This window comes from Akebia trifoliata, chromosome 15, assembly GCF_017979445.1.
Source record: "Akebia trifoliata isolate Shusen 1 chromosome 15, ASM1797944v1, whole genome shotgun sequence".
NCBI lineage: Eukaryota > Viridiplantae > Streptophyta > Magnoliopsida > Ranunculales > Lardizabalaceae > Akebia > Akebia trifoliata.
The window spans coordinates 14,220,973-14,234,307 of NC_141389.1; the positions used below are offsets into that span (position 1 = coordinate 14,220,973).

Below are 13,335 nucleotides of genomic sequence, written 5' to 3' on the forward strand. Positions count from 1 at the left end.
TGAATAATCAAAAGCTTGCTGCTTTATACGTACTTTATACATGTTTTATACGTATTTTGTACTTATCAAAAAGAAAATATAGCAACTATATAAGTTGTTGTTTTTACATACAATTCATATATTTTGTTCATATTTTATAGATATACATGATTTTGAATGAATTAAACTAGTGGACAACTTTAATCTTTTTTATTATAGATTACCAAGTACTATTTCAAATTAAAAAGTTGGGCAAGAAAAGTATTTTATTTAAAATAAAATATGAGAACTAAAAGAAAACAAATACTTATATGTAGTATTTTAGTAATTTATTAAAAAGATTGTGAAAACCTATAAAGAATAACATATTGTGATATTTCTGGAATGATGTGTTATTCTATGATAATAGTTGCGTTGTTTGAGTTCTTATGTATTATGGGATGCATAAGAACACAACATCACAACAGGAATCCGAAAATTTCCTTTCTATCTTTAATAGAGAACAAGATGTAGATAGTTGTATGATAAATAGAGATTATCAAATGCACACCAAATTGGCATAGATGAAGATGACTAGTTAATGATCATTAATAGTCTAGAATAGTCAAGAAAAAATGACATACTTGATTTGACCCGTTTCTTAAGTCCTTGATCAATGGCCAACCTGAGCCAGAAAACAGTTACCCAAATTATAGCAGAGGCTGACCATAAAATTAGGAACTAACGGTGGGATTCCACACTAGTGAAGTATTGGAATAATTGTATTTTGAATGAGATGTTCACATCAGTCGTAAGTCTCAACTCTCTATTATAGTACTCTATTATTTGAGGTTATATTATTACAAGTTCTTCAAATTTTAATTGTGTTTCAATTTCCTATTAGGTTTTATGACATCAGTGTTCAATTATTTTCAATTATGTGTTGAATATCAAACATACATGATTTACGAATTCTTAGAATGTTTAAACTGCATATAAAATGCTATTATTTAGAATTGTAAGATTCCCCTATTGGGTAACTCCCATGTTACTCACCCCTACGACATCACAAATTTCAAGTGCACCTGGTTTAGGTGATCTTTCCAAAGAAGCTCAATGTCATGACTTTATAGATGATCAGTCCAAACTTCTAGGAGTAGAGCATGGGTACTACTAGTGAGTCTTGAAATAGAATTAGGTTTAAGTCTTCCGTTGTCGTTTTCTAATGTAATTATGAACACAGTATTATGTCGTCACTATTTTATATATATATGTCAAGTGCGCTGATGTAGGATACATATCTATTTTGTTGGGCAATGATCAGGTATGACATATAGATATTTATATGTTGTCTACGTCTATCTATTGATTATCATGCCTCTGGATTCAACTTGAGAATCATGGGGATTCGGGTTGAATTTTTGAGACGTGACAAAATCAGAATGGTGTGTTTTCGCTAAATAGTTGTATTCACTCCTTAAAGGGATTGTGCATCCTTCTCCGGTCCCTTAGTCAACAAATTCGGGGCTCAGATTGCCTTCTTTATTTGATGTGCCACACAAAAAAGAATCCTTGCCATGGAGCAGCTCATGTAGCATGGCCCTTGGGGCCTAATATGTGTTATATCTGTAGAGAAGATGTGGAAGCAACAAAGCATCTTCTTATGCACTGCCCGATTGCTCGTTCTGTGTAAAGTAAAGTTCTAGACTTATTTGGAGTAGAAGGTTGCATGCCCATTATAATTCACTCGCAGTTTTGCTCTTGGAGTGAGTGGGGGAATGGCTTTAAAGGGTCTAAAAGGCTGCTTTTGGAGTATCTTTCCTTTTGCAGTCTTTTGGAAGGAATGGAATTTACATGTGTTCGAAGGGAAGTCCGAATCTTCTCAAGCATTGTTCTTGAATATTTTCTCTTTTTTTTTTCCGGAGTAAGGTGTCAAGAAGAATTCATTTTGATGATTTTATGGGAAGGTGGGGTTGGGTCTGTAATTTGGAAAGTTAACAATTGTAAGAGAGGTTGTTTTCCTTGTATTGTTGGTCTATAATTTGGAAAATAATATTTGATCATCCAGCAAAGTTCAACTACAAAGTTTGTATCTTGGTGCTCTTAAGGGTCTAGATTTTTCTTGGTGGCAAACTGACTGAAAGAAAGGCCCTCTATTAGCTCTTGCTTCTTGCTAAAAAGAGTCCAACTTCACTACCCATAATCACCAAATAACCGGAGCCCATCAAAACTTGCATATCTCCAGAGAGATGAATGCATGCCCCCAAGTGCAAACGAAGGTATAAGTCCTTGTACGCCACTTTTTTTTTTTTTGTGATAAGTTAAAATTTCATTAGAATGAAGACGAGAAGTCGCAAAAATACAAAGCTTAAAAAAGAAGAAAAAGAAAACCAAAAAAATCCAGCTAATCTCCCAAATTACAAACTATATCCCAACGAGCGACAAAATCCTCAAAGAAAATGCCCTTGAACACTTATGATGCCTTACCCCAATAGAAAAGTAACTCTAACACATTAATCTTGAGCTTCCAAGCGATGACTCATTTCCTTCAAAAATCCTCTTATTCATTTCCTTCTATAAGCCCCAACAAACGGCAAAAGGCAATAGGCTCCACTTGAGCGGCGAAACGGAATCCCCCAAAATAGCCACAGATTAAATAGCTCACGAGTTGTATGAGGTAGACATCCTTCCAAACCGAAAAGACTAAGGTAATGAGCCCACAACCGATTCGCTATTTCACAATGCAAGAGGATGTGGTCAACCGTTGTAGATCTTCCATACACAAAGATGCAACAATTTGGTGTTTGGAAACCTCTTCTAATGAGTTGATCCATAGTGGTTAACCTACCCAAGGATACTTGCCACGCAAAGACTGAAATTTTTTAGGGAACCTTTATACTCCAAATCATAGAAGCGGGGAATATGGAAGTCAAAATTGCTAATTCATCCATATACATAGATCGCAAGGTGAAGCCCCCTTCTCTTGTACCATCCCATAATCTATGATATTCTTGTTTGCTAAGTGTAATTCCAACATCGACTAGCTCCAATAGACGCTCCACACTACTCATTTCCCAATCATTGAAGTCCCTCCAAAAACCAAAGCCCCCATGCTTTCTCCAAATCGTCCCCTACCAGGAATGAGTCAATGGTCGACCTCTTTTTGCTCGACACCACATACAGATCTGGAAAAACTTCTTGCAAAGGTAAATCACCACATCGCCTATCTTCCCAAAAGCGAATTATATTACCCTTCCCCATTTTAAACCTCACCTTCTTACTGAATGAAGGTAAGTGTCGTAAGATGCTCTTACAAACCCCACACCCATATATTCCATTAGCTTCTTTTGACTCCCATTCCAACTCCTTCAACCCAAATTTGTCCACGATTACCTTCCACAAACTACCTTCTTCTTCACCGAATCTCCACAACCACTTAGACAAAAGAGCAGAATTCATCGCTGCAAAGTTTCTAATTCCCGTACCCCCTCTAGCTTTCGATATGCACAACTTCCTCCAACTCACCATATAATACTTTCTTTTGGCCTCCTTATCATGCCAAAAGAAATCCCAACAAATCTTAGTGAATTTAACCTCCACACTACAAGGAACAGAGAATAGAAACAAGAAATAGTTAGGGACACTCGCTAGTGTACTCTTGATAAGAGTTAGTTTTCCCCTTTTAGATAAATACATGGCTTTCCAAACCCTCAACCTTCTACCCATCTCCCCAACATTGGATCCCAAATCTCCTTGTTCTAGAACTCACAACAAGAGGTAACCCGAGATAGGTACTAGGCAGAGAACCCGACTTAAACCCAACCGATGCTGCCAACACATCAATCCCTTGAGTTGCACAAACCCCCATCACCATGGTATTATTAAGATTAACAGGGATTCCAGACACTACCTCAAAACGCCCAAGAATGCTACTCAGAAACCTCATTTACAACATTGAAAAATCTAGAAAAATGAGAGTATCATATGCGAATTGGAGGTGAAAAATGAGATGCCCCTGACTAACCGCTCTAAACCCTGACAAACTATCATTCTGGACTATTTTTTAAATCAATCTATTGAGGGCTTCCATGACTAACGAGAACAATAAGGTGACAATGGATCCCCTTGTCTTAAACCTCTAGAACTCTTAAAATCTCCTTCAGGTGACCCATCTACTAAAATAGAGAAAGGAGACGTGACACATTTCATCACCCATTTAATCCAAATATTACCAAACCCCATCCAACAAAGCATATACTCAAGGAAGGACCAATTGACATGATCATAGACTTTTTCAAGATCAATCTGGCACCCAAGACCCGCTTCATTGAGTTTCCTTCTAGAGTCAATACATTCATTAGCTATTAGAATGCCATCCAGAATCTGACGACCCAATAGAAAGCCCCTTGATACGCCCCAATAATACAATGTAACACCTTCTCTAATCTCTTTACTAGCATTTTGGATAAAATTTTGTACACCGAGCCAATTAGACTAATCGAGCAAAAAAATGCATAAGGCCATGTAGAATCCCACTTCCTTCAAACTAGTTGCTTTCCCATCAAGCTAAGTAGCCCGGGGGCATAAGTACGTGTAGAATCCCACTTCCTTCAAACTAGTTGCTTTGTACACCCTTCTCTTAAAGTATCCTTAACCCATTCTGCCCACAAATATGAAGGATAGGGGTTCAACATGAATTGCACAACAGGAGTAAGATCCATCTAAACCAAGGGAACAAATGTGGTGAGGCCATGGCTTATAGTTAACTTGCCTTTTTCCCCTTTGTTGACAATATAATCTGCCCATGATCCTATGGTGGTGAAGGGAAAGAACGAAAAGATGCCTCACCTAGGAAACGATTATCAAGGCGTGGCACATTCCTTTTGAACTTGACACAACTTTTCATCCCCCTTGAGATGTTGTCTCCTTGACTAGTGGTGCCTCTCATTCTTTTATCAAAGAAGGCTTTCTATGCCTTTTCATCATCGAAAAAATCAAAGGAAGTACAAGAAAGAAAGAACTTAGAAATTAGTCACTCGCAAACTTAAGCAACAGCAGAAGTGAAAAGGATAGAAACCTCCCCCCCCCCCCCCCCCCTCCTATTTATAAAGGGAATCTTAACGCACTCCCAACTCAAATATCAATGGAAGCTGCCAAAAAAATCACGTGTCCAAAGGCTGCTCATCAGTGAAACGACTATCATTGTCTTTTCAAGAGATGCACCCACGAATTGGGATGTAATCCTCGCCTCAAAAAACAAAAAATGTAACGCACCTTGCCCCCCAAGCAAAACTGATGGCCAATCATTGTTGACAAATAGAGCACCATATTTCAAAAATCATGCACCCCTCATAAGGGCCTTAATCCATGACCATAAGTCATCAGGCTCCAACTCTATGTCTAATATTTGCTACTCACTAGGCTCCACAGAATAACAATCACTTGGCTCTAACACCATGACTAATTGTTGCTAGGCTCCATAGAATAACAATCACTTGGCTCTAACACCATGACTAATTGTTGCTAGGCTCTAATACCTTGACTAACAGTGTTTGGCTCTAACGCCATGATTTATAAGTGTTGGGTTCAGAAGCCTCAACTAACAATAGCTTGGCTATAATGTCGTGGCTAATAGTCTCCAGGCTCCAATGCCTTGACCAACACTCACTTGGCTTGAGGCCATGACTACTAATTACTAGGCTATAACACCTCTACTAATAAATTGGTTGACCCCAGTGCCATGACTAATAGTCACTAGGCTCCAACTTCTCAACTAATAGTCACTTGATTCTAACATCATGACAAGCAGTAGCTATGCTCTAACTTCATGAGAAATGCGAACACAAGGATGACATGCATATGATATGACAAGAAAATACACACCAAACGATCAAATCAAGACTAACACTATATTTAGCCACCAATAAAGGAAGCATTTATGGAAATAGGTAACATGGATGAGTGCAAACCTTAGCTTTTTCCATTCTCTTTATGCTTCCAACAGCATCAGTTTTTAAAACCATACCCCGAACAATTGAACTATTGTGCAAACCGCCTCCCAGAAGTTTTGCAACACGGACATTATCCACATTAAAGTTTGCCGGGTTCTTGGGGCATACCTGGATGCATGCCTGAAATGAAGAAAAAAGACAGCATTCAGAACCCAACCCAGTAATTGTAATGGTAATGAAAGTAATAGTACAAGCAGTACGTTACTCATACTTACATCAGCAATAAGAGAAGACAACATATCTTCTTGACCGAATTGCTTGCTAGCAATGGCAGCTTTCATCCTGGAAACAACCTGATCCTTGTTCCGCACGTCCATTGTTTCTGAACCTTCCTCTACCAACTCTTCTAAAATTTCAATTGCCTATCAATCAAGGAAATAACTGTCAGAAGAAAATAATGGAAAATTTATATGTTCTTGTTTTTTTATAATCACTAAGTAAAGAATGAACAAACCTTATTGATTGCTTTGGTGTATCCACTTATAATTTCACTTGGGTGCAGGCCTGACCTGATAAGCTCCTCTGCATTTTGAAGAAGTTCACCAGCAAATGATATAGTGAGGTTAGCTCCATCACCAATTTCTTCCTGTTGAGCTTTGCTAGCTAACACCAGAATCTTGGCTGCAGGGTGCTGAACCTCAAGCTCATTCACAATGGTGGCAGCATCATTTGTGACAAATAGCTTGTCCAGATGATTAATGACCATTTTATTCATACCTGATTAATGATTGAAAAAAAATAACATAAATCCATTTTTTTTGGAAATTAAGAAACAATAGTGTTTAGAATAACCACCACAAGAGTAGCATATTACTGAAGGAAAGCAGAAGTTTTCTCTCTCTCTCTCTCTCTCTCTCTCTCTCTCTCTCTCTCTCTCTCTCTCTTTAATAAATGCAACGCAACCATGCATCAGCAAACAAATCATTTCCATGATTCAATTCTGTTTGGAACAAGAATAAAAGAATATGTAATAAAAAAAAGGAAAAAATAATAATCATTATATACGCCCTATCCCAATGATTTGGGGTCCACGATATGAATTCAATACACCATTTAACCCCGTATATCTATATACTAGAGTCCGTTCGTGCCTACAGCACAGGTATCCTCTTTGGGATTAAGGGAATAACTATGGAAAAAAAAAACAAAAAAAGTTGGTGGATAGGGATGGCAATTTTGCCCCAACCTGCCCCGCCCCTATAGGGTCGGTTTTTCCCACTTCTAAACAGTTTCGGGGTGGTTATGATAATAGAAATGAAAAACCAATATGGTTTCAGGGCACGGGTGGTTTTGATATACCCTGCCCTGCTCCGATTATCTATTATATAAAACACATCTTTATTCCCCCCCCCCCCCAATAAACATATTTGCTGGTGTGAGATGGGGTTGGTAAGGATCTAACTAACAGCTGGGATCACTTCCCTCTAAAAACAAAAAACTACCTAAAAAACACCGGTTTACACCTTTTTTCACGGTAATTTTAATTCTGGAGTTGAACCCTTTGCTCACTAACTTAGTAGATTTAAAATCGCACTAAGGGTCATTTAGGCCAACATGGATTACCACTTTGAAAATCCAACACAACATACTTTTTGTAATTCATGGAAAATCTTAGACTAAAAAAAATTCAAGAAAAACATTCTTTGAGCATGATCCAAGGTGTTGAAAATGGGCAGTTACCAATCTCAAAAAACTCAAAACTAAAATTCAACGATGGAAAATGAAAGTTTTTTTTTAATATTTTTTCAAAGTACTTCAAAGTTAATTCTCTACAAGCCTGTTGCATTGGATCATGTGTTTTTGGATGCCAAAATGTGAAATCACAACCCTTAACCAGATTTGGAATTTTAAGAAGTTAGTCGGGCTAGACTCACCCTTTGGCTTACCATTCAAAACTGTTCGACTAAAAAACTGCCATTTATTTCAATTTTGAACCTCCACCTCTCTCTCTCTCTCTCTCTCTCTCTCTCTCTCTCTCTCTCTCTCTCTCTCTCTCTCTCTTCCGAATATAGGTTTCCACATTTTGACTTTCTTCCTCATATTTTTTTAATTGTGTGGCTTTTAAATTATGGTTGAAGATGGAGATTTTGAACAATTTTCAGTGTTAACTTTAATTTTGGTTGAAGATGTGCAAGCTTTGTATGATTTAGATAGATTTTCACAATGTAACTTTCAGATTTGTATGTTTTCTTTGAAATATTTGAATTTGTTTCTATCCTTTTTTCTTTTTTTTTTTTTTTGAGGAAACCTACTTAAAACATTTTTTTTTAATGGTTGATAAAAGATTTACATGAGTTTCCACACCTAGTTCTCATATAGTGCTACTACAATTCATTGTAGCAACATTCTTCAATGGTACACCTACTTTTAACAATTAAATCATTAAATGTGTTTGTTTCTTTCTCCTCTACTTTGGTTGACAACAGTTTGTAGAAAAGGGATGGAGGATGATTTGCCAGGGTCACTGTTAGATCGGACGGATTACAAATTGTTTCAGATTTGATTATATGTCCAATTTTAAACATGAATCCAGACTAGCCTGACCCAATAAGTAAATGGGCCTAATTTCATTACCCAAAAACATATTTAATGATCCAACATCTAACAGTCTATCTTAAAACAGGAAACAAACATTTATTTAGATATAAATAGATATTTTTTACAATAATTTAAATTTATTTTAATGAAATGACATGAAAAATGGGATGATTCAAATGAGTAAACTTGATCTCGATGAGTGTCTAGATGAGACGAAAAAAACCAAGATTCAAATCTTTATTAGCATAAGGAATATTCAACCTGTACGGAACAAATGCATGAAATGATCCATGGCGTAGGCGGGGCAGGGATGGGTCAAAAATATTAGACCTGAGTCGGGTCAAGGCGGGTTCGGGGTAACCAATAATCAAGGGCGGAGCCAAGATTTTGCCCATGTGGGAGCAACCAAGAGTAGAACAAATTTTGTGGGGGAAACTAAGAGTGAAAAATAATATTTGTGGGGGCAGCTAAGAGTGAAAAAAAAAATGTGGGGGTAATAGTGACAGATTTTGTTATCCGATGCTAAAATCTATCAAAATAGCTCATTAGGCCATAGACTTTGAAAATTATTGTGGGGGAAGTGCCCCCACTGTAAATCCGCCCCAACCAATAATAATCGGGGTCAGATCGGATTTAACAAAACCCGACCCATTGCTAGCCCTAGTTGAAGGGGTATTATTAAAAAATTGAGGTTAAGGGACAATATGAAAAATAATGAAGTGGATTAAAGGAGTAAAAGAAGAAATATAGCAAAGGTAGTGGTCGGGCATCCTCTTTGGGGTTAAGAGGGTAAAAGTGGAAAAAAATAATGTTAGAGGGGTTATTATTAAAAAAAATTGAACTTAAGAAGTAAAATATGAAAAACAATAAAGTGGGTTAAAGGGATAAAAGAAGAAATATAGTAAAGTTGGAGGGATGACGAGTAAAGGAAATAAAGTGGATCCCACAAAACTCTAGCTTGATGAGAGGTTTATCCCACAAAACTGTAACTAATAGGAGGTTTATCCCATACAAAACTGTTGCAAGTGGACCATACCGTTGTATTTTTATTATATAGATACATATGAGTCAGGATCCCTTGACTCATGAAGAATTGACTCATGGTAAAAACATATGATCCCAACCATTTAAACACAAAATCCAATGCTTGAGATTAATTCTCTATATAAGTATCTCTGATATATGCGTTATCAAGAAACACATAAATCTCAAACTGTTGGATTTTGTATCTAAACAGTTGGGATCATATGATTTCTCATGTGTCATTCTTCATGAGTCAACGAATCATCTCTCACTGCCTTGGTCATCTCAGTCAGCTTTGTTCTATTTTACCTCCAATTAGAGATACTCCTAGATTCCCCCCAATATATTTAGTTATGATTGTGTTGTCTAGTTTTTTTTTTTTTTTTTTTTTTTTTTTTTTCATCTTCCATCAGGAAAGAGGAAGCACAGTGCACCCATTTTTTAAATTTTGGATATTTTATAATAAATAAATGCTAAAAATTCTAACAGATGCTTTGTACCTAATTTTTTCCACTGACCCACATATACATCTATACATCACAGCTAGATTATCAGAGCATCACATTGTAATTATTTGGCTGCTTTACCGTGAAAACCTAACCAAAATCATAATCTAACAAAAGACAGATTAATTAATACTCAACAGTTATTTAAAATAAATCAACGATCATTTTGAAATGCAGTCAAAGTAAACCCTAAACATCCCAAAACTTAGGGATCCAAAAAAAAATAAGTTATTTCAGTGAAGACGCAAGGAGAGATTCGAATAGAAAATACCGTTGGGACCGAGAGAAGATCGAGTAATGGTGGAGAGTTGCTTGCAAGCATCGATGTTCTTGAGAACTGCTTCTTCCAGTCCTGAGAAATGTTTGTGCCCTTCTTTAAGCATCGTTTGAATTCCTTGCGGTTGCAAAAGCGCCATTTTTTTGCTGCAAATCTTCGAAACTAAGACTCTTCTTCGTTCAGATCCTCGAACAAACACTCTGCAAAGTGAAGTGAAGAGAAGGCGAGTCGATGATCTCAAAACCCTAGAAATGGATTTCTTTGTGTTGTACTTGTACAGAGAGACAGTCAGATATAGAGGCAACAGACCTGAAGTGAAACCCTAGTGGGAGAAAGAGAGGAGAAAACTGAGGCAGTGTTTGTTTGCGCTATTTTTCAGCGCTTATTACGGAAAAAAATTAATTCAATACTTTTTGTCAAAATAGCGTTTGTTTACGTTATATTTTCAGCGCTTATTGCTTATTGTTGAAAATAAATGAAAAAAATTCAATACTATTTTGATCCTGAAAAAAAGTGTTGAAGTGGTGTAAACACTTCATTTTTTTCGATATGAACAAATATGCCCTTTATTTTTTTGAACATGGACAAGTAAGCCCTTATTCTTAAAAGGATATTACCTCTTATATCTCATAGATAAGTATATAAGCACCTCACAAATTAATAAACCCACACCATAGTTAAATTATTTTGTCTTATATAAGTTAAAAGTTTTGGAATAAGTTGATTTTTGATGAGGATGATCTCTACAATGAGGAGATCATCCTCACCAAAAATCAGTACATCCTGAAACGTCTAATCCTATCAAAACAAGTTCAAGAACCGTAAATCGTCCCTTTTAAAAAAAAAAAAACTATTTTTGATGAGTTAGAAATTTCAAAATGGACTGATTTTTTGTGAGGATGATCTCTAAACCATATAAACCATCCTCACTAAAAATTTGCTCATTCCAAAAACTTTAATCCATATAAAACAAAAAAAATTGGCTATGGTGTGAGTTGCCCTTATTAATTCATAGGGTGCTTTTATAATTACACATCCTTCATTTCCATCGAAAATTATTCATCCAAAATTAAGTTATTTTAAATATAAATTATTATTTATAAATTGAAGAATTGAGTATTATTTATATTCAAAAATGAATTGTATTTTAATTTTATAAGAAATAATATATTTTATTGTATTTGATAAGAAATTGGCATTTGAAACATGCAAACAATGTATAATATGGTTGTAAGGATAACAAAGATAATTTCCAGTTTCAGTAATGTGTAACAAACATGATTCAGCATCTAAACAAACAACTTTTTCAGCACTTAAATTCAACGCTTATAAGTTTTAGCGCTTAATGCTATTCAGCACTTATTTTTTTCAATTTAACAAACAGCACCTAAGTTCTTAGAATAACAAAGTCCCGAGTCGAGACGAGACGATTTTCCAGAAACCGTGAAAATGATTTTGACTACAAAAGGAAAATCTTTGATAACTCAATTGTCGTCGAGTATAACAGGTATATCTCAAGCAGGAGCATCTATGGTTTTCTATCACTCAGTGCTACTTTGAGTCATCGCCCATATTTTTATGTCTTAATTGATACATCAGGCTGCAACCTGGCCGAATTCGACCGAACTCAACTCGACTAATTCACGAGTCTACTCGAATAATGTTGAAGATGAGTTGAGTTTGAATTATAATATCTCAACCTCAACTCAGTTTGGGTTGAGGTTTCAAGCAGCCTAACCCAAAGGAATTGTAGTTAATAATTCCCTATAAGTAATAAATTCAAGGAAAAATGGCTCTTGTCACACTTAATAGCAAACCAGATGATTTTGCATTATCCATAATTTTCAAAGACCAAAATACCCTTGTAGAGGAAAATAATCATGCAATTATTTTAGACGTACATGTGTCCAGGTCGATTGAGTGGTACCATGTGTAAATCAACATACAGGAGCTACCCAATAGTAAGGCAGGTTGAAACAGAGATCTACCTAGTCTTGCTAGAAAGGCATGCAGCATAGCACTAAATGAGACCTAGTCTACCAAGCAAGACAGACCTGGTCATAGAATAACCGTAATCCTGATATACGCACGTCAAGCCCAAAGATCTCAAAGGAAATCTCCCTAGTATAATATAACTAATCCAGAAGAATCCCATTTCGCTTGTGGATCTACGGAATCAGGGAATTCTCGGGATTTACCGCCTGTGAGATAAGGAAATCCTGATTTGCAGCAAAGGTCCATACATAGCACAGTTAATACAGAAGAAATGATCTTTTGGCGGATTGGAAGTCTAACCAATTCTTTAGACTATTCATGTGTTTCTCTAACTAGAGTATCGGAGAGTTTTTGAGAGGTAACACGCCGGCACAAGGAGGGAAGTGACAGAAACGACTTTGAATCAGTGAGATAGAATACATCAGCACCATTCACCAGATTTTGACCGCACAGAATTGGCGTCCTCCGTGGGAAACCACTAGCATATTGATTTCAGTTGAAACAATGGTGAAATCCACAAGAACCACCGAAGTCTATGCACCCCCACCTGTGGCACTAGCCATTGATGCTCAACTCTTTGCAATGTTAAAAGTTATGAGTAAGAAACAAGAAGAAAGGCAAAAGAAGATGGATGACTTAGCTGAATAGAATTGAAACTTTAGTCAGCATCTGGAAAACCAGCAGTCAACGAGACAAGATTTCCTACCAAGAAAACCTCAGCCTCATGCTGAAGATGATCGCACTTCGAATACAAAAAGAAGTGCTCAACCATTGATCCCAAAGGGAAAAGGGGAGATAGAAGTTGCTACTGCAACTACTCGAGTAGAGCCCATAATGGGTCTGACTCGAGAAGAGATCAGAGAGATGATCAGGAAAAAGAATGAGACGATGAAGAGTGCTGATATTGGCATAGCAGTAGCGCAAACTGTTAAAGGAATTCATAAGTCTCCATTTACAAAGGAGATATTAGTGGGAGAAATTTCGAAGAAGTTTATGCCGTTATGCTTCACCCTTTACTTCACGACAA

At 36.5% G+C, this 13,335-nt stretch overlaps 1 protein-coding gene across 1 annotated transcript in view; it reads right to left on the bottom strand.

Annotated features, from left to right (window-relative positions):
- LOC147384403 (T-complex protein 1 subunit theta) overlaps positions 1–10,718 on the bottom strand; it is a 31,716-nt gene extending 20,998 nt beyond the window's left edge. The window contains exons 1-4 of the mRNA XM_086425136.1: positions 10,308–10,718; positions 6,424–6,686; positions 6,185–6,331; positions 5,928–6,089 (exon numbers count right to left, since the gene is read on the bottom strand). Coding sequence (XP_086281262.1) covers positions 5,928–6,089; positions 6,185–6,331; positions 6,424–6,686; positions 10,308–10,452 — 717 coding nt within the window. The 5' untranslated portion in view covers positions 10,453–10,718. The remainder of the gene's footprint in view (positions 1–5,927; positions 6,090–6,184; positions 6,332–6,423; positions 6,687–10,307) is intronic.
- Positions 10,719–13,335: the final 2,617 nt, after the last annotated feature.